Source organism: Bombina bombina, chromosome 1, assembly GCF_027579735.1.
Source record: "Bombina bombina isolate aBomBom1 chromosome 1, aBomBom1.pri, whole genome shotgun sequence".
In the NCBI taxonomy this organism is placed as follows: domain Eukaryota; kingdom Metazoa; phylum Chordata; class Amphibia; order Anura; family Bombinatoridae; genus Bombina; species Bombina bombina.
This window is the reverse complement of record NC_069499.1, coordinates 1,051,252,511-1,051,275,453: the sequence shown is the minus strand read 5'-3', so window position 1 is coordinate 1,051,275,453 and position 22,943 is coordinate 1,051,252,511. Positions and strand designations below refer to the sequence as shown.

Here is a 22,943-nt window from a genome sequence, read left to right as displayed (position 1 = left end):
CTAAAACGGCAAGATCCATAACGCCATCTAAAGTCAGTAATTATGAGTTTTACGCTACAAAGCTGTAACATAAAACTCATAACTAATGTGTTAAAAAGTACACTAATACCCATAAACTACCTATTAACCCCTAAACCGAGGCCCTCCCGCATCGCAAACACTATATTAAATTTATTAACCCCTAATCTGCCGCTCCTGACATCGCCGCCACTAATAACATTTATTAACCGCTATTCCGCGGCTCCCCGACATCGTCACCACTATGCTAAAGTTATTAACCCCTAAACCACCAACCTCCCGCATCGCAAACACTATTTAAATATTAACCCCTAATCTGCCGTCCGCCCACATCGCCCCCACTATACTAAAGTTATTAAGCCCTACACCGCCGCCACTATAATAAACCTATTAGCCCCTAAACCAAAAGCCCCCCACAACAAAATATAATAAATTAAACTATTAACCCCTAAACCAAAAGCCCCCCACATTGCAATAAACAAATTTAAACTAGTAACCCCTAAACCTAACGCCCCCCTAATGTTATATTAAAATGAAAGATTTGAATCAGCCAATAGGAATTAGAGCTGCTAAAATCCTATTGGCTGTTCAAATTAGCCAATAAGATTTAAGCAGCTCTAATTCTATTGGATGATGAACCAGCCAATAGAATGAGAGCTGCTTAAATCCTATAATAAATTAATATATCAAAATAGAAAGGGCCTCTCGACCTAGTATAGAACACTAGCCATTCACTAGATTACTGCATTCGTGTTACTGACATGTGAGTCCTACTCTGGATGTTGTTTACTTTTAGTCCACTGTTCTAACATAAGTTTGTGTGTGTCTATTGACCCTTGTTGAATGTTGTGGTATCTTTCTAAGTGGATAAATGTATCTACCTGCCTTTTCCATTCTTCTACTGTAGTGGCTACCCATTACTTCCAATGCTTTGGGATTAGTAATTTACCGCTGTTCAGCATGGCCAGCAGCAAGGCTGTGCTCGCTTTGTTAGCAAGCTTGGGCAGTGATAGATATAATACTGTTTTGGGGCTGTTTTGCAGTGGTTTCCCTAGTGTGTGTGCTATGTGGTTGAATATTCCCACCCAGTAGTTGTCTAGTTTAGGGCAGTCCCACGAGATGTGAGTTGGCGTACCATCTCCCCCACAGTCCCTCCAGCATTTAAGGCTTGTTTATATATACGTTGTAATCTGCTAGGGGTGAGGTACCACCTTGTTAAGAATTTATAGCTGGACTCTTGCACCTTTGTAGATATTGAAGCTGTTTTAGTGATTTGGAAAGCCATCTGCCATTCTTGATACGTTATCTCAGTTTGTAGTTCCTTCTCCCATGCTTTTATGTATGAAGGGAGAGCGTATGAGTCCTCTGCAAGTAGAAGTTTGTATGTTATGGATATTGCATGTGCTGTGGGTGCGTTTCGTAGGCATATGTTCTTGAATGGAGTGGGTTGCCTTGTGAGCCTATGTTTGTATCTATGTGTCGCGAGGTAATGATTTAGTTGTGTATGCGAGTACCAGCTCATGTTTATGTCAGGCATTGTTTCCATTATGTTGCGGTGTGTTATAAGTTTGCCCCCCCCCGTGGTTAATGTTGTGAGTGTCCAGTCTTTAAAGGGTGTCTTGTGATCTGTCTCCTTCTCTGTATGGTTCCATGGTACTGTAGTGTTTTGGTAAACAGGTGTCAGCGGGGAGTGTTTTGAAGATATGTCGTGGTGTGTGTAATCTTGTCCCAAGTTTTATAGAAGTCTATTAACAATCGGTATGTTGTAGCTGCCACTGGTCTGTTGATCCGCCCCACCCAGGAAATCGACTTGTTTTTTCAACTGGACAGATCGGTAACTAGGGTATGTTCTACGGTTTTATAATTTGCTTGGAATATAACCTGAGGGTCTGAGGAGAGGTATATTCCCAGATATTTCATTTTAGTTGGTTGTAATATTAGGGGGCAGCCCCGCAGTGCCATGTCTAAGTCTCCTGAGTTGTATGTAATGTCATTAACTCCAATTTTGTTTATTAAGGTGGAAGTTGGAGAGCTGTCTGTAATCTCTAAAGGCAGTCAGGGTTTTGGTAAGTGAAGTGTCAAGATTGGTCAGTGTTAGTAGGATGTTGTCCGTGACTTGGTGGATATCCCTGAGATTTGTGCGTCCTCCCGAATTCTCTGCACCAGACCCTTTATGGCTATGGTGAAAAAAAAACTGGTGAGAGAGGGCAGCCTTGTCTTGTGCCGTTTCTGATAGAGAATCTATCAGACAGGAGGCCGTTCACCTTAACTCGCGCAGTGGGGTTACTGTATAATGTGAAAATTTGGTCTATGAATGTTTCGCTAAATTTCATTTTGGTCAGGTCCGCTTTTAGGAATAGCCAATGTACTCGGTCGAAGGCTTTATCGGCGTCCATCGAAACCAGTACTAGGGGTATGTGGTGTTGTTGGGCATGTGTCACTAACTGCAGCACTTTCAATGTGTTGTCTCGCGCTTCCCTTCCTGGCACAAATCCCACTTGGCCTGGGTGTATCAATTTCGGTAGGAACTTGTTAATTCTGTTTGCTAAAATTTTGGCATATATTTTGATATCCGAATTCAAAACTGAAATGGTTTGTCTGGGCTTCTTCCCTGCTTGGGAAGGACAGTAATATTTGCCTCTAACATTTGGACTGTAAAACCTCTCTCTTGTAACAGCGAGTTGAAGAGGGATGTTAATGGTGCTAACAGATGATGCATATAAGTCATAATATTTTATTCCTAGTCTGTCTAGCCCTGGGCTTTTGCCATTTGGCATGTTTCTGATGGCTGTTTTGACCTCTTCATTCATGATTGGCATGTCTAGGCATGCAGTGTCCTCTGGGGATAGTGTATGTAGTCGTACGTTGTCTAAATATCTATCTATGTCAGTTTGTGTGCTGTCATTTCTGATATTATAACGTTTCTCGTAATAGTGTCGGAATGTTTCCACTATTTTCTCGCTGTCTTTCTGTGTTTGTCCTGCCGCCTTGTGTGTATATACGTGTTTAATTGTTTTCGTTTTAATGCTTTGGCTAACGACGACCCTATCTTGTCATTCATGTCAAAGCATTTTTGTTGCAATATTGAGGCCTTTCATTGGTATACTTTAGTGAGGTGGTTATTCAGGTCATTCCTAATTTTGGTCAGTGATATAATATAGCTAATATAGCAGTGGAGGAAGGGGCTTTTTTATGTTTCGATTCCCAGTATCTAATTTGGGATAGGGAGGAGTTTACAAATTGCCGATTGTTTTTAGTTTCCCTCGTTTTATGTTTAATGAACTCACCCCGCACTACACATTTGTGGGCTTCCCATATTGTTGAGGGGGGTATAGTGCCTGAGGTGTTCTCCTCAAAATAATGTCCTAGAGTCAAGTCTACATCCATATTGATCAGGGGGTTGTCTAAAATGTACTCATTGAGTCTCCATAAGAAGGGACGTAGGGGTGTGTCTGGCCAAGCTATTGTGCATTGTACTGGGGAATGGTCTGCCCATGTAATTGGGAGTATGCTGGAGCCAAAGAAAGCCCCAGCTAGTCCGCTATGAGGTAGTCTATCCTAGTGTATATGTGATGAGGGTATGAATAAAATGTATAGTCTTGCACACCAGGATTCACTGACCTTCATACATAATGCAGTTTTAGTAGTTGAAGCTGGCCATTTATGGCTTTAATTACTTTTTGTGGGGTACATGTCTTGCCCGTTGAGGTGTCCCATATGGGGTTTTATGGTAGGTTTAAGTCCCCTGCTAAATATAGTATGCCTTTCGTGTGTTCGAGTAGTAGTTGCACCACCTGCTTGAATACTATATGTTGCCCTTAATTAGGAAGATATACAGGGAGTGCAGAATTATTAGGCAAATGAGTATTTTGACCACATCATCCTCTTTATGCATGTTGTCTTACTCCAAGCTGTATAGGCTCGAAAGCCTACTACCAATTAAGCATATTAGGTGATGTGCATCTCTGTAATGAGAAGGGGTGTGGTTTAATGACATCAACACCCTATATCAGGTGTGCATAATTATTAGGCAACTTCCTTTCCTTTGGCAAAATGGGTCAAAAGAAGGACTTGACAGGCTCACAAAAGTCAAAAATAGTGAGATATCTTGCAGAGGGATGCAGCACTCTTAAAATTGCAAAGCTTCTGAAGCGTGATCATCGAACAATCAAGCGTTTCATTCAAAATAGTCAACAGGGTCGCAAGAAGCGTGTGGAAAAACCAAGGCGCAAAATAACTGCCCATGAACTGAGAAAAGTCAAGCGTGCAGCTGCCAAGATGCCACTTGCCACCAGTTTGGCCATATTTCAGAGCTGCAACATCACTGGAGTGCCCAAAAGCACAAGGTGTGCAATACTCAGAGACATGGCCAAGGTAAGAAAGGCTGAAAGACGACAACCACTGAACAAGACACACAAGCTGAAACGTCAAGACTGGGCCAAGAAATATCTCAAGACTGATTTTTCTAAGATTTTATGGACTGATGAAATGAGAGTGAGTCTTGATGGGCCAGATGGATGGGCCCGTGGCTGGATTGGTAAAGGGCAGAGAGCTCCAGTCCGATTCAGACGCCAGCAAGGTGGAGGTGGAGTACTGGTTTGGGCTGGTATCATCAAAGATGAGCTTGTGGGGCCTGGAGTCAAGCTCAACTCCCAGTCCTACTGCCAGTTTCTGGAAGACACCTTCTTCAAGCAGTGGTACAGGAAGAAGTCTGCATCCTTCAAGAAAAACATGATTTTCATGCAGGACAATGCTCCATCACACGCGTCCAAGTACTCCACAGCGTGGCTGGCAAGAAAGGGTATAAAAGAAGAAAATCTAATGACATGGCCTCCTTGTTCACCTGAACTGAACCCCATTGAGAACCTGTGGTCCATCATCAAATGTGAGATTTACAAGGAGGGAAAACAGTACACCTCTCTGAACAGTGTCTGGGAGGCTGTGGTTGCTGCTGCACGCAATGTTGATGGTGAACAGATCAAAACACTGACAGAATCCATGGATGGCAGGCTTTTGAGTGTCCTTGCAAAGAAAGGTGGCTATATTGGTCACTGATTTGTTTTTGTTTTGTTTTTGAATGTCAGAAATGTATATTTGTGAATGTTGAGATGTTATATTGGTTTCACTGGTAAAAATAAATAATTGAAATGGGTATATATTTGTTTTTTGTTAAGTTGCCTAATAATTATGCACAGTAATAGTCACCTGCACACACAGATATCCCCCTAAAATAGCTATAACTAAAAACAAACTAAAAACTACTTCCAAAATTATTCAGCTTTGATATTAATGAGTTTTTTGGGTTCATTGAGAACATGGTTGTTGTTCAATAATAAAATTAATCCTCAAAAATACAACTTGCCTAATAATTCTGCACTCCCTGTATGTTTACTAGTGTTATATATAAATTGAACAGTACACCTGTGACCATTATGTAAGAGCCATTGGGATCTTTCATTATGAAAGTTGGTTTAAAAGGAATCAAATTTTTAAAGAAGATTCTTACTCCACCCTTCTTTGAGTTGCCTGATGCTAGGTAGAAAGTTTAATACCTGTGGTTTATGAATTTGGGCTCTCTACCCTTTTTAAAGTGTGTCTCCTGCACATACAAAATGTCCCCTGCTTCCTTGTATAGTTGATTAAATGCTTTAGACCTCTTTTCTGGGCTATTAAGCCCCTTAGCATTAATTAAAATCAGTTTGAGTGGGTGTGGTTGCATCCTTCCTGAGTCTATCCACTCACTGTGGTACCTAACGTAGTGCAAGGGTGAAGTGTGTGTCAAAGGTGATGTCCTGATGTGTAGTTTATTTGAGTCAGGTAGCTGGCCTCACTAGAGTATCTTGTTTCTCTGCTTCCTTCTGTGTATCAGTGTTCTAGCTGTTTTATAGATTGTCGCATATATTCAACCAGGTGAGAGATGTAAAGTGTACCAAGTAGCTAGAAAACCAGCATGCAGTTACAAATAAGCCTAATGTGTAGCAAATATGAACAATATAAGTAACGTAACAGTTAAATTAGTGTCACAAGAAATTAAACAATACAATAGACAGGGTAGTATCCCTTTAACACGCCCTATACTTTCAATGGTTAGCGCAACCTTTCTAAACATCACTTTTATTTCAAGTTGAAAGTTATGTGTTGTGCGTGAGAGCAAGATATAACAACGCTAAATATATATACACAGTGTCCTTCACTTATATTGGCACCCTTCGTAAACATGAGCAAAGAAGACTGTGAAAAAGTGTCAAAAAATAAACAAAAATACTCTGCTCTCATGGATATCAAACGATTGCAAGCACAACAAAGTCTTATAAAAATAAAATGTTAAATATATGCGTGGCACAATTATTGGCACCCTTTTATTTAATACTTTGTGCTACCTCCATTTTACAAGATAACAGCTTTTCTCCTATAATGGCTTATGAGGTTGAAGAATACATGGCAAGGGATCTGAGACTATTCCTCCATACAGAATCTCTCCAGATCCATCAAATTTCGAGGTCAACACTGGCTCACTCTTCTCTTCAGTTGACTCCACAGGTTTTCTATGGGGTTTCAAGTCAGGGGACTGGGATGGCCATGACAGGACCTTGATTTTGTAGTCAGTAAACCATTTTTGTGTTAATTTTGATGTATGTTTTGGATCATTGTCCTGCTGGAAGAGCCAACCATGCTGTCAGGGTGCCAGGAATCAGACTGAGACGAGAAGGGCAAAAATAATCACACCTTTATTAATAGCAAAAAATAATAAAATGTCCACAAGTCAAATAACAAACCAAGAGTCAAAACCAGAGCTGGTAGTCAGACGAGCCGAGTCAGGAGCCAAAGCGAATAGTCAGACAAGCCGGAATCAGGAACAAGGAAAACAGCAGAGTCAGGAACAAGCCAGGGATCAGGAACCAGGAAGGACATAAGGCAGCCAGGTAATACACAGGAACTCTCACAAACAGTTCTGAGACAACGCAAAGGCAAAGCATACTGAACAGAGGCCCTTTAAATAATAAGTGATGACATCACAATTCTGAGACTGCATCCTGTCTCACATGAATGATGCACACCAGTCTGGCCATAAAAGGAAGTGCAGGATATGAGCAGCATCCCCTACAATGCACCATAGTCAGGAAGAGAGGTGAGTAAAATGGCTGCCAGCAGCACATGGCAAACACAACAGGGAAAAAACCCTGACAGTACCCTCCCCTCAACGACCCCTCCCCCGTGGGAGGACAAAAGGCTTATTGGGGAAATGGGCTTGGAAGGCACGGAGGAGAGCGGGAGCATGAACATCAGAGGAGGGAACCCAAGAATGCTCCTCCAGACCGTAGCCCCTCCAGTGAACCAAATACTGTACCCGGCCCCTGGACATACGAGAGTCAATAATGCTGCTGACCTCATACTCCTCATGGTTGTCAACAAAGATAGGACGGGGACGAGGCAACACAGTGGTAGACCGATTACAAACCAATGGTTTCAAGAGGGAGACATGAAAACATTGGAGATGCGCATAGCAGGAGGAAGGTCAATAGCGTAGGTCACAGGATTAACCCGTCGGAGTATTCGAAAAGGACCAACATAATGGGGAGCCAATTTATTGGAAGACACACGAAGGTTCAAGTTGCGGAAGGACAGCCAAACTCTCTCACCAACCTGGTAGGAAGGTGCTGGCAGACGCCTACGATCAGCCTGGAACTTTTGGTGCTGCTTAGAATAATGAAGGCAATCCTGAATCTGTACCCACGTGGAACGGAGTTGCTGGAAATGTTCCTCCAAAGCCAGAATACCCTGAGATATGAATGAATCGGGCAACAAGGATGGTTGAAACCCATAATTCGCCATGAACGGAGATAACTTGGAGGAAACGTTAATAGCACTATTATGAGCAAACTCTGCCCAAGGTAACAGTTCAGACCAATTATTGTGGTGATCTGAGACATGGCAACGGAGGAACTGTTCCAGAGCTTGATTAGACCATTCGGCAGCCCCATTGGATTGAGGGTGATATGCTGAGGAGAAGGAAAGCTGGATCCCCATTTGAGCACAAAAGAAATGCCAAAATCTGGAGACATACTGGCTACCCCGGTCCGACACTATCTCCTTGGGTAACCCATGTAAACGTAAGACCTCCCGGGCAAAAATTGAAGCAAGCTCCTAAACGGTAGGTAGCTTTATCAAGGAAATGCAATGTGACATTTTAGAAAAACGGACAACCACCATAAGGATAACAGTATTGCCATTGGAAACAGGGAGCTCGACAATGAAGTCCATGGAAAGATGTGTCCAAGGACGCTCACCATTAGCAATAGGTTGAAGAAGACCCACAGGAAGACGTCGAGGAGTCTTATTCTGTGCACAAACTGAGCAGGAGGCAACATATGCAGTAACATCAGAACAAAGACCTGGCCACCAGAATTGTCGAGTGACAGACCAAATCATTTGGTTCTTGCCTGGGTGACCTACGGCTTTAAAATAGTGGTAAGTGTGCAAAAGTTTAGTTCGAAGATTCTCAGGAACAAAACACTTACCACTAGGTTTATCAGGAGGTGCATTGGTTTGTGCAGCCAGGATCTCCTCCCCCAAGGGAGAAGACAAATTAGTACGTATGGTAGCCAAAATATGGTCAGGAGGTATAACAGGAGTAGGTACAGACTCCTCCTTGGACAGAGGCGAAAATTGTCGAGAGAGGGCATCAGCCCTAACATTCTACTACCAGGCAGGTAGGAGACCACATAATTAAACCGAGACAAAAATAGCGCCCATCTGGCCTGTCGGGTGACAAAGGTTTTGCTTCAGATAGATAAGTTAAATTCTTGTGGTCAGTAAGAATGAGCACTGGCATGCTAGTACCCTCGAGAAGATGCCTCCATTCCTTAAGTGCCAAAATTATGGCCAGTAAATCCCTGTCGCCAATTTCATAATTGCACTCCGCTGGAGACAATTTCTTAGAGAAGAAACCACACGGATGCAAGGAACCGTCAGGCGTAGGACATTGAGACAAGAGTGCACCTACTCCAGTCTCAGACGCATCGACCTCAAGAATGAAAGGCAGCACAGGGTTAGGATGAGCCAGAACTGGAGCAGCAGCAAAGGCATTCTTAAGACTATCAATGGCCTTAATGGCAGTAGGTGACCAATGGAGTGGATCATTCTCTTTACGGGTCATATCTGTGATAGGTTTGACCAAGGAAGAAAAGTTTTTAATAAACTTTCTATAGTAATTGGCAAACCCCAAAAAACGTTGAATAGACCGAAGACCAACTGGGTGAAGCCACTGCAGAACTGCAGATAACTTGTCAGGATCCATGGAGAACCCTGCAACTGAGATAACATAACCTAGTAAGGTTACTTGAGTCTGATGGAACTCACATTTCTCGAGTTTACAAAACAGGCCGTTCTCGCGTAGTCTCTGAAGAACCCGTGTAACATCAGAACTATGAGCCTCAAGTGTGGGTGAGTGTATGAGGATGTCGTCTAAGTACACCACAACAGACTGTTGCAACATATATCGTAGGAAATCATTAATATATTCCTGAAAAACAGCAGGAGCATTACATAGGCCAAAGGGCATTACAAGATACTCATAATGCCTGCTTCTGGTGTTAAATGCTGTTTTCCATTTGTGGCCCTCCTTTATCCTAACAAGATTGTACGCTCCTCTCAAATCAAGTTTAGTAAAGACCGTAGCTCCCTTGAGGCGGTCAAAGAGTTCCAAAATAAGCGGAATAGGGTAAGCATTCTTAATGGTAAGACGATTAAGACCCCTATAATCGATACATGGTCTTAACTCGCCACCCTTTTTCTTCACAAAGAAGAAGTCAGTCCCTGCAGGAGAGCAGGATTTGCGGATGATCCCCCGTGACAGAGCATCGGCAACATACTCCTCCATAGCACAATTCTCTGCAACAGAAAGAGGGTACACCCGGCCCCAAGGAGGAATGGCTCCGGGTTGCAGGTCTATGGCACAATCGTAAGACCGGTGAGGAGGCAATGTCCTGGCACGCACCTTGTCAAACACGTCTAGGAACTCTCGGTACTCCTCTGGCAATTGAGATACCGAAGAAGTGCACAAGACTTTAACTGGTTTCTGAAGACAAGTGGAAATACATTGCGGGGACCACGACAAAATTTCGGACCTGCGCCAGTCGAGACTGGGATTGTGCTTCTGAAGCCAGGGATAACCCAGAACAACCAGAAAATGCGGAGAGTTTATCACCTGGAACTGGAGGGTTTCAAAATGGAGAGCCCCAACAGCCATGGACAACGGAGCAGTTTCGTGAGTAACGAGTGCGGGCTGAAGGGGCCTGCCATCAATGGCCTCAATAGCAAGCGGAACGGTCCGAGGCAAAACAGGAATGGAGTGCTTAGATACAAAAGCACTGTCAATGAAATAGCCTGCAGCACCGGAGTCAACAAGAGCCTGAGTGACTATGGAGGAGTCCACCCAGGAAAGGACAACTGTGACCAACGGTTTCTCCTTAAGCGGTTCCGGGGACGAGGATAAACCACCCAAGGTCTGCCCCCGACAGGACCTTAGGTGTGAGCGTTTCCCGGCCATGTAGGACAAGACTTCAAAAGGTGGCCCTGTAAACCACAATAGAGGCAGAGCCCCTCCCTCCTCCTAAAGGCCCTCTCCGCCAAGGAGAGACACATGAATCCCAGCTGCATCGGCTCAGCAGTACCTGGCTACTCGGGACCAGGAGGTATGGGAGGAGAGGGAGGCATGGGTGGGAACGAACATGTAGGAGACAACAGAACAGGAGGATTCCGCAAGCGCTCCTTGAAAGAGGGCCTCTCTCTGAGTCTGATGTCAATTAGGATCAAAAAAGACACCAATGTCTCAAGATCCTCTGGTAAATCTCTGGCAGCAACTTTGTCTTTAATCGCATCAGAGAGCCCATGAAAGAAGGCGGCAACAAGGGCTTCATTGTTCCAACCTACCTCTGCGACAAGCGTACGGAACTCAATAGCATACTGAGCAACAAATCTTGTACCTTGCTGAATGGACATGAGTCGTTTAGCAGCAGAGGAGGAGCGAGCCGGAACATCAAATACCCTTTGAAAGGAGGCCACAAATTCAGGGTAATTTGAAATCACAGGTTTATTAGTCTCCCACAAGGGATTAGCCCAGGCAAGAGCTGTGTCAGAGAGTAACGAGATGAGAAATCCCACCTTAGCTCTGTCAGAGGGAAACGCCTGAGGTAACATCTCAAAGTAAATGCCCACCTGGTTCAAAAACCCTCTGCACTGAATAGGATCGCCTCCATATCGCTGAGGTAGAGGTGCAGAACCGGACATGCTCCTGGTAGGACTAGGTGCAGCAGCGGAAACAGGAGCAGCCATAACTTGCGGGACACTTTGGTCCAAATGTGCAGTGCGAGTCAGCAGAGTTTGCAGGGCTAGTGCAAATTGATCCAAGCGGTGATCCTGTTCATCCATCCTGGAAATGATGGCAGGTAAAGGTGGATTATTAGCACCATCAGGATTCATGGCCTTTGCGTAATGTCAGGGTGCCAGGAATCAGACTGAGATGAGAAGTGCAAAAATAATCACACCTTTATTAATAGAAAAAAATAATAAAAAGTCCACAAACAACAAACCAGGAGTCAAAACCAGAGCAGGTAGTCAGACGAGCCGAGTCAGGAGCCAAAACGAATAGTCAGACGAGCCGGAATCAGGAACAAGGAAAACAGCAGAGTCAGGAACAAGCCAGGGATCAGGAACCAGGAAGGACATCAGGCAGCCAGGTAATACACAGGAACTCTCACAAACAGGTCTGAGACAACGCAAGGCAAAGCATACTGAACAGAGGCCCTTTAAATAATAAGTGATGACATCACAATTCTGAGACTGCATCCTGTCTCACATGGATGATGCACACCAGTCTGGCCATAAAAGGAAGTGCAGGATATGAATGCACCATAGTCAGGAAGAGAGGTGAGTAAAATGGCTGCCAGCAGCACATGGCAAACACAACAGGGAGAAAACCCTGACACATGGCCATTTTTAAGCTTTCTGGCAGAGGCAGCCAGGGGTTTATTTAATATCTGTTGATATTTGATAGAGTCCATGATGTCATGTATCCTATCAAAATGTCCAGATCCTCTGGCAGAAAAACAGCCCCAAAAAAGAGCCATGAGGTACTTTTCCATATGGCTACTTCTCTGTGTGCACCAAACTCACATCTGGTGTTTATCCCAAAAAAGCTCTATTTTGGTTTCATCTGACCATAGAACTCGATCCTATTTGAAGTTCCAGTAGTGTCTGGCTAAATGAAGATGCTTGAGTTTGTTTTTGGATGAAATTAAAGGCTTTTTTCTTGAAACCCTTCCAAACAATTTATGGTGATGTAGGTGACATCGGATTGTAGTTTTGGAGACTTTCTGATCCCAAGATCCAACTTACTTCTGCAATTCTCCAACTGTGATCCTTGGAGATATTTTGGCCACTCGAACCATCCCTTCACAGTGCTTTGAGACAATATATACACACGTCCTCTTCCAGGTTGATTCATAATATTTCCAGTTGACTGGAACTTCTTAATTATTGCCCTGATGATGGAAATGGGCATTTTCAATGCTTTTGCTATTTTACTTTGGCTCTTCCCATTTTTTGAAGCCCCACAACCTTTTGCCGCACATCACAGCTATATTCCTTGGTCTTACCTATTGTGATGAATGACTAAGGGATATCATTTTGTATAATATAGTATAATATTAAATTAACCGAAAAATTTAAAAATGCTATAAGAGCATTTTTTAATTTTTCGGTTCATTTAATATTATACAATATTATACTATTCGAAATTAAAACCCTATGGCCTAGATTTGGAGTTCGGCGGTAGCCGTCAAAACCAGCGTTAGAGGCTCCTAACGCTGGTTTTGGCCGCCCGCTGGTATTTGGAGTCAGTGATTAAAGGGTCTAACGCTCACTTTTCAGCCGCGACTTTTCCATACCGCAGATCCCCCTACGCCATTTGCGTAGCCTATCTTTTCAATGGGATCTTTCTAACGCTGGTATTTAGAGTCGTTTCTGAAGTGAGCGTTAGAGCTCTAACGACAAAACTCCAGCCGCAGGAAAATAGCAGGAGTTAAGAGCTTTCTGGCTAATGCCGGTTTATAAAGCTCTTAACTACTGTACCCTAAAGTACACTAACACCCATAAACTACCTATGTACCCCTAAACCAAGGTCCCCCCACACCGCCGCCACTCGATTAAAATTTTTAACCCCTAATCTGCCGACCGCCACCTACGTTATACTTATGTACCCCTAATCTGCTGCCCCTAACCCCGCCGACCCCTGTATTACATTTATTAACCCCTAACTTGCCCCCCACAACGTCGCCGCCAGCTACTTAAAATAATTAACCCCTAATCTTCCGACCGCAAATCGCCGCCACCTACGTTATCCCTATGTACCCCTAATCTGCTGCCCTAACATCGCCGACCCCTATATTATATTTATTAACCCCTAATCTGCCCCCCTCAACGTCGCCGACACCTGCCTACACTTATTAACCCCTAATCTGCCGAGCGGACCTGAGCGCTACTATAATAAATGTATTAACCCCTAATCCGCCTCACTAACCCTATCATAAATAGTATTAACCCCTAATCTGCCCTCCCTAACATCGCCGACACCTAACTTCAATTATTAACCCCTAATCTGCCGACCGGAGCTCACCGCTATTCTAATAAATGTATTAACCCCTAAAGCTAAGTCTAACCCTAACACTAACACCCCCCTAAGTTAAATATAATTTTTATCTAACGAAATAAATTAACTCTTATTAAATAAATGATTCCTATTTAAAGCTAAATACTTACCTGTAAAATAAACCCTAATATAGCTACAATATAAATTATAATTATATTATAGCTATTTTAGGATTAATATTTATTTTACAGGCAACTTTGTTATTATTTTAACCAGGTAAAATAGCTATTAAATAGTTAAGAACTATTTAATAGTTACATAGTTAAAATAATAACAAATTTACCTGTAAAATAAATCCTAACCTAAGTTATAATTAAACCTAACACTACCCTATCAATAAAATAATTAAATAAACTACCTACAATTACCTACAATTAACCTAACACTACACTATCAATAAATTAATTAAACACAATTCCTACAAATAAATACAATTAAATAAACTAGCTAAAGTACAAAAAATAAAAAAGAACTAAGTTACAGAAAATAAAAAAATATTTACAAACATAAGAAAAATATTACAACAATTTTAAACTAATTATACCTACTCTAAGCCCCCTAATAAAATAACAAAGCCCCCCAAAATAAAAAATTCCCTACCCTATTCTAAATTAAAAAAGTTACAAGCTCTTTTACCTTACCAGCCCTGAACAGGGCCCTTTGCGGGGCATGCCCCAAGAATTTCAGCTCTTTTGCCTGTAAAAAAAAACATACAATACCCCCCCCCCAACATTACAACCCACCACCCACATACCCCTAATCTAACCCAAACCCCCCTTAAATAAACCTAACACTAAGCCCCTGAAGATCTTCCTACCTTGTCTTCACCATCCAGGTATCACCGATCCGTCCTGGCTCCAAGATCTTCATCCAACCCAAGCGGGGGTTGGCGATCCATAATCCGGTCCAGAAGAGGCTCCAAAGTCTTCCTCCTATCCGGCAAGAAGAGGACATCCGGACCGGCAAACATCTTCTCCAAGCGGCATCTTCGATCTTCTTCCATCCGGAGCGAAGCGGCAGGATCCTGAAGACCTCCAGCGCGGAACATCCATCCGGACCGACGACTGAACGACGAATGACTGTTCCTTTAAGGGACGTCATCCAAGATGGCGTCCCTCGAATTCCGATTGGCTGATAGGATTCTATCAGCCAATCGGAATTAAGGTAGGAATTTTCTGATTGGCTGATGGAATCAGCCAATCAGAATCTAGTTCAATCCGATTGGCCGATCCAATCAGCCAATCAGATTGAGCTCGCATTCTATTGGCTGATCGGAACAGCCAATAGAATGCGAGCTCAATCTGATTGGCTGATTGGATCAGCCAATCGGATTGAACTTGATTCTGATTGGCTGATTCCATCAGCCAATCAGAAAATTCCTACCTTAATTCCGATTGGCTGATAGAATCCTATCAGCCAATCGGAATTCGAGGGACGCCATCTTGGATGACGTCCCTTAAAGGAACAGTCATTCGTCGTTCAGTCGTCGGTCCGGATGGATGTTCCGCGCTGGAGGTCTTCAGGATCCTGCCGCTTCGCTCCGGATGGAAGAAGATCGAAGATGCCGCTTGGAGAAGATGTTTGCCGGTCCGGATGTCCTCTTCTTGCCGGATAGGAGGAAGACTTTGGAGCCTCTTCTGGACCTCTTCAGCACCGGATTATGGATCGCCAACCCCCGCTTGGGTTGGATGAAGATCTTGGAGCCAGGACGGATCGGTGATACCTGGATGGTGAAGACAAGGTAGGATGATCTTCAGGGGCTTAGTGTTAGGTTTATTTAAGGGGGGTTTGGGTTAGATTAGGGGTATGTGGGTGGTGGGTTGTAATGTTGGGGGGGGGGGTATTGTATGTTTTTTTTTACAGGCAAAAGAGCTGAAATTCTTGGGGCATGCCCCGCAAAGGGCCCTGTTCAGGGCTGGTAAGGTAAAAGAGCTTGTAACTTTTTTAATTTAGAATAGGGTAGGGAATTTTTTATTTTGGGGGGCTTTGTTATTTTATTAGGGGGCTTAGAGTAGGTGTAATTAGTTTAAAATTGTTGTAATATTTTTCTTATGTTTGTAAATATTTTTTTATTTTCTGTAACTTAGTTCTTTTTTATTTTTTGTACTTTAGCTAGTTTATTTAATTGTATTTATTTGTAGGAATTGTGTTTAATTAATTTATTGATAGTGTAGTGTTAGGTTAATTGTAGGTAATTGTAGGTAGTTAATTTAATTATTTTATTGATAGGGTAGTGTTAGGTTTAATTATAACTTAGGTTAGGATTTATTTTACAGGTAAATTTGTTATTATTTTAACTAGGTAACTATTAAATAGTTCTTAACTATTTAATAGCTATTGTACCTGGTTAAAATAATTACAAAGTTGCCTGTAAAATAAATATTAATCCTAAAATAGCTATAATATAATTATAATTTATATTGTAGCTATATTAGGATTTATTTTACAGGTAAGTATTTAGCTTTAAATAGGAATAAGTTATTTAATAAGAGTTAATTTATTTCGTTAGATAAATATTATATTTAACTTAGGGGGGTGTTAGTGTTAGGGTTAGACTTAGCTTTAGGGGTTAATCCATTTATTAGAATAGCGGTGAGCTCCGATCGGAAGATTAGGGGTTAATAATTGAAGTTAGGTGTCGGCGATGTTAGGGAGGGCAGATTAGGGGTTAATACTATTTATGATAGGGTTAGTGAGGCGGATTAGGGGTTAATAACTTTATTATAGTTGTGCTCAGGTCCGCTCGGCAGATTAGGGGTTAATAAGTGTAGGCAGGTGTCGGCGACGTTGTGGGGGGCAGGTTAGGTGTTAATAAATATAATATAGGGGTCGGCGGTGTTAGGGGCAGCAGATTAGGGGTACATAGGGATAACGTAGGTTGCGGCGGTTTACGGAGCGGCAGATTAGGGGTTTAAAAAAATATGCAGGGGTCAGCGATAGCGGGGGCGGCAGATTAGGGGTTAATAAGTGTAAGGCTAGGGGTGTTTAGACTCGGGGTTCATGTTAGGGTGTTAGGTGCAGACGTAGGAAGTGTTTCCCCATAGGAAACAATGGGGCTGCGTTAGGAGCTGAACGCTGCTTTTTTGCAGGTGTTAGTTTTTTTTTCAGCTCAAACAGCCCCATTGTTTCCTATGGGGATATCGTGCACGAGCACGTTTTTGAGGCCGGCCGCGTCCGTAAGCAACTCTGGTATCGAGAGTTGCATTTGCGGTAAAAATGCTCTACGCTCCTTTTTTGGAGCCTAACGCAGCATTTGTTTGAACTCTCGATACCAGAGTTAATTTTATGGTGCGGCCAGAAAAAAGCCCGCGGAGCGTTAACAGCCCTTTTACCGCCGAACTCCAAATCTAGGCCTATGGATTTGTGTACCCAACCAAAATATCTTAAGAACAAAATTATATTGATCCCACCTTCTTGAGGATTGAACCTATTTAATAATTTCTAGCATGTTACATATTGTATATAGAGGGCTAGATTACAAGTGGCGTGCTAACATTAGTTTGCGCAATATTACAAGTTGAAAGTAAACTCTTCCCGCCGAGTGCAATCTAAATTTGTGCTTATCAGGTTAGCTCGACTGAAAACCTTACGTAAAATGTTAAGGAGAGTGCGCTGACTCTGTGCTGTGCTTGTGTGTATATATATATATTTATGTTTATGCATTTGTATTTATGTATATATACACATGTATACATATATATACATTATATACATTTATTTATATATATATACACACACTATACACTTTGCCATTTCCACTCAAATAGCTGAAAACATGAAAAAAATTTTTTTATTAAACATTAATAATTAAATGATAAATATTAATAATTTTTTATGTGTTTTATATGTACATATTTTACATGTTCTTTATATATGAGAAAATGCTCTTTGTATTTCTAAATATATATATATATATATATATATATATATATCCTGTATATACCGTATCCCACAAAAGTGAGTACACCCATCACATTTTTATATCTTTTCAAGTGACAACACTGAAGAAATGACACTTTGCTACAATGTAAAGTAGTTAGTGTACAGCCTGTATAACAGTGTAAATTTGCTGGCCCCTCAAAATAACTCAACACACAGCCATTAATGTCTAAACCATTGGCAACAAAAGTGAGTGCACCCCTAACTGGAAATGTCCAAATTGGGCCCAATTAGCCATTTTCCCTCCCCAGTGTCATGTGACTCATTAGTGTTACAAGGTCTTGGGTGTGAATGGGGAGCAGGTGTGTTAAATTTGGTGTTATCACTCTCACACTCTCTCACACTGGTCACTGAAAGTTCAACATGGCACCTCATGGCAAAGAACTCTCTAAGGATCTGAAAAAAAAGAATTGTTGCTCTACATAAAGATGGCCTAGGCTATAAGAAGATTGCCATGATCCTGAAACTGAGCTGCAGCACGGTGGGCAAGGCCATATAGCGGTTTCACAGGACAGGTTCCACTCAGAACAGGCCTCGCCATGGTCGACCAAAGAAGTTGAATGCACATGCTCAGCGTCATATCCAGAGGTTGTCTTTGGGAAATATACGTATGAGTGCTGCCAGCATTGCTTCAGAGGTTGAAGGGGTGGAGGGTCAGCCTGTCAGTGCTCAGAACATACGCCGCACACTGCATCAAATTGGTCTGCATGGCTGTCATCCCAGAAGGAAGCCTTTTCTAAAGATGATGCACAAGAAAGCCCTCAAACAGTTTGCTTAAGACAAGCAAACTAAGAACATAGATTACTGGAATCGACTAAGGACATGGATTACTGTGGTCCGATGAGACCAAGATAAACTTTGTTGGTTCAGATGGTGTTAAGCGTATGTGGCGGCAACCAGGTGAAGAGTACAAAGACAAGTGTGTCTTGCCTACAGTCAAGCATGGTGGTTTGAGTGTGATGGTCTGGGCCTGCATGAGTGCTGCGCGCACTGCCGAGCTGCAGTTTATTGAGGGAACCATGAATGCCAACATGTACTGTGACATACTGAAGCAGAGCATGTTACCCTCCCTTCAGAGACTGGGCTGCAGGGCAGTAATCCAACATGATAACAACCCCAAACACACCTCCAAGACGACCACTGCCTTGCTAAAGAAGCTGAGGGTAAAAATGATGGATTGGCAAAGCATGTCTCCAGACCTAAACCCTTTTAAGCATCTGTGGGGCATCCTCAAATGGAAGGTGGGGGAGCGCAAGGTCTCTAACCTCCACCAGCTCTGTGATGTTGTCATGGAGGAGAGGAAGAGGGCTCCAGTGGCAACCTGTGAAGCTCTGGTGAACTCCATGCCCAAGAGGGTTAAGGCAGTGCTGGAAAATAATGGTGGCCACACAAAATATTGACACCTTGGGCCCAATTTGGACATTTCCACTTAGGGGTGTACTCACTTTTGTTGCCAACGGTTTAGACATTAATGGCTGTGTGTTGAATTATTTTGAGGGGACAGCAAATTTACACTGTTATACAGGTTGTACACTCACTACTTTACATTGTGACAAAGTGTTATTTCTTCAGTATTGTCACATGAAAAGATATAATAAAATATTTATAAAAATGTGAGGGGTGTACTCACTTTTGTGTGGTGATACTATATATATATATATATATATATATATATATATATATATATATATATATATATATATATATATATATATATATATATATATATATATAGTATATATATATATACATACAACTCACAGAAAACTGGCACTCACCAGCAGGCACACAGTAATGTTTAAAAGCAAAAATGATTCATTTGGCTCCAAAGGATCAAGCCCAGGACCACGTCAAAATGTTGCCCTTCCTGGAACCCTAACCAGCACCCACACAATGCATACTTTCAAACAAACCAACTGGGAACCTTCCAGGGTAACACAGGGTTTTGTAATCTCCCCTGAGTAAATACAAAACACAGGAATAGACCGCACTCTCAGGCTGGACCAGGTAAACACCCTAAGCCCCTGTAAACTCCACAGCCCTGAACATTGAGAGACAGCTGCACAGTTCCCAGCAACCCAAGCAGTAAACCCATGAGCTGCCTGGGTGACAGGCCCATAGGAAAGCATATAAAAAATTATTAACACAACACACAGAACACCTGAAACTCACCAGCAGACACACAGTAATGTTTAAAAGCAAAAATGGTAGAGTCCGTTGCATCTGGCGCCAAAGGATCAATCCCAGGACCACATCAAGGTCTCTCCCTTCCTGGGACCCTAACCAGCACCCACACAATGCATACTTTCAAACAAACTAACTGGGAACCTTCCAGGGTGACACAGGCTTTTGTAATCTCCCCTGAGTAAATAAAAAACCTTGACGTGGTTCTGGGCTTTATTCTTTGGCCCCAAATGCAACTGACTCTCCCATTTTTGCTTTTAAACATTACTGTGTGCCTGCTGGTGAGTGACAGGATTTCTGTGTGCTGTGTTGATAATTTTTGTAATGCTTCCCTATTAGCGTGTCACCCAGGCAACTCAGGGGTTTTATACTTTTTCTACAAAATTCACCATTAACATCTATGGGTTTTTTTTGTAGAAATATAATTTTATAAGCTTTTCTATTGTATTGTGGCCGATCCCCATAATTCCTAAGTGCTATTGTTAGTATTACAAAGTGCATGGTATGTGGGATATTATAGGGTTACATTTACAAGCCATTTGGTTTTGTCCAGTGGAATGATGCTTTTACATTCATGCCATTTGCTGTGTTTATTAAGTATCTAAAGTTAGTTATATTGGCTTCTTACACCTTTATGGTAAATATTCTCATGGTTTCCTTCCTATGTATCAAAAGTTTGTTTTTTATAATCATTTCCATTAATCCATCTGTTTTACTTAAAATAATCTAGAAAATATTTAAGGGACACTGTACACTAGATTTTTCTTTGCGTAAATGTTTTGTAGATTATCCATTTATGTAGCCCATCTGGGGGTGTTTTTGTAAAAATTTATAGTTTTGCTTATTAGACATGTGCACAGCAGAAAAATTTGTTTAGTTTCTGACCGATTCTGATTTTTTCCGAATTTCGTTTCGGATCGATTAGAATTCGGGTACATTTGAATGTATTTGTTTCGGATTCATTCGGATTCGAATAAATTTGGACGTATTTATTTCAGATTCGATTTGTAAATTCAGAAGTTTGGTATGTGTTACGTTGATTCAGATGGTTCCAAGTTACCCAAACGGAATTATTTCACTGTTCTATCTTACTAAATCTCACTAAATTTAATTTTTATACTGAATTGTGATTAGTCCATGGCCATTCGAATGTAACGAATAAATCCAAACTAATTCAGGATTTATTCGTTACAAATGCATTCGGATTAGTTAAGTTTCGTTGCTAGGGTAACTCGGAAATTCGAATCGATTTGAATCTCCGAATTTGGCAAATTCGTCCAAATTTCGATTTGGAACGAAGCGAAATGCACATGTCTATTTCTTATAACATTGTGTTGATTTTAGACCAAGCACCAAAGTTTCAGATGTATACTGATGTCTACAGACTCCTGCTTGCTCCTGTTTGTGTAATAGGTCTACTCCTCCTGCTTTCTCAGCCCCTTTCAGTGCGTGTCCCAGCCTAACCTTATCACAGTGCTAAATTGGGAGCTTCTAACTATGTTTAAAAAATGTTTTATATTGGATTTTTATATCATTTTCTGTGCATATTCTTCTTTATAGTAGTGTCTATTACATGCAGTTATATGAAAATTGGTGTATACTGTCCCTTTAAGTAAATGCTTTGTTTTGACAGGTCAAAAATGTGAACTATGGCTCTGTGGACACGTCTTCACCTTAGCTGACATTCTTCTAGGAGCTACATTACATCGACTCAAGTTCTTAGGACTATCAAAAAAATACTTGGAAGATGGAAGCAGACCAAACTTACAGTCATTTTTTGAGAGAATACAAAAGCGATATGCATTCAGAAAAGTTTTGGGCGACATCCACACCACACTTCTATCAGCTGTTTTACCCAATGCATTTCGTCTTGTGAAACGAAAGCCACCATCTTTCTTTGGGGCATCATTTCTCATGGGATCATTGGGAGGAATGGGATATTTTGCCTACTGGTACTTAAAGAAAAAATATATCTAATGATGGCCAATTGGTGTTAGTCTGGTGTCTCTGTGCTATGTGGTATTATCAAGCCTAGTTACAGTACATTAAATCTAAACAAAGATTACATAATACTAATATCCTTAATGCTAATGTAAACATTCCATATTAGATATGTTAGAAATGATACTGCAACAAAATTCTTCAATTTGGAAAGGTTTTTTGTAGATGAAAAGCTGAATAATTGTAATGTTTAAATTGTTGCTAAGAAATATAAATGCAACAAACACACTGTGTTAAAATAGGCCCCTCATTTTTAATTCCTTATTAATGTAATTAGTAAAGTGGACTAATTGTGTAATTAGAACTTACCAAATATAAGCCATTATCTTTTTAAGCACTCTTCATTTTCTGCCATGGATTCTCTAAAGATTATAAAGTAAGAGCACAGATGAATTCCTTATTTCCTTACACATAATTCTAGAACCAGACGGATTACAATGGTTATTATTGCATTTATTTAACTGTTATTATTGCATAATGCATTTTTTATTATTTACATTAAATTGAGTATTTTTTAATTGAGCTGTTTTTAGAATGTACAAGACTTGTTTTTACCTTTTTGATGCCTTCAAAACAGCTCCCAGTTTTCTCAAAGATTGTGTTCATTCGTTGCCTGAAAGTTCATTTTCACTCATGTATTTCACTTTGTGAAGTATTTATAACTGTGACAAAGAAAAGGACACTGGGATTTATAATCCTTCATCATATGAAGTTGTTTGGCATATATGTCTGTGCACATGTTCATAAATATTCACAGGGTTCAACACTTTCTTGTGCCTTTTGTATGTCAGAAAGAGCAAATTAAATACTAACCAAGAAAGTATTGCAGACATTCAATAAAATTCTGGTGGGAAAAATTAGATCATTTTTCCTTTTTCACTTTTCCCCAAGTGTTTTTGTGTAGTCTAATTCAATCAAAAAGTTGTTTTTACAAAATAGAGGTATCCTAATACACAACCTGCAAGTTTACTGCACCTACAGTAAGACTTTATCCAACCCCAAGTGGTATTAAAAAGGTATTAAAGTAATTGTTTTATATGTTCATATTATATATATAAAAATTAAGCACCGTATTATAAAACCTCTGCTCATA

The 22,943-nt window shown here is 41.2% G+C and overlaps 1 protein-coding gene across 1 annotated transcript in view; it reads left to right on the top strand.

Annotated features, from left to right (window-relative positions):
• The window catches only part of GDAP1L1 (ganglioside induced differentiation associated protein 1 like 1), a 143,437-nt gene extending 120,703 nt beyond the window's left edge, over window positions 1-22,734 (top strand). Inside the window, exon 6 of the mRNA XM_053693609.1 lies at window positions 21,483-22,734. Within this exon, the coding sequence (XP_053549584.1) occupies window positions 21,483-21,826 (344 nt within the window). The 3' untranslated portion in view covers window positions 21,827-22,734. The remainder of the gene's footprint in view (window positions 1-21,482) is intronic.
• Window positions 22,735-22,943: the final 209 nt, after the last annotated feature.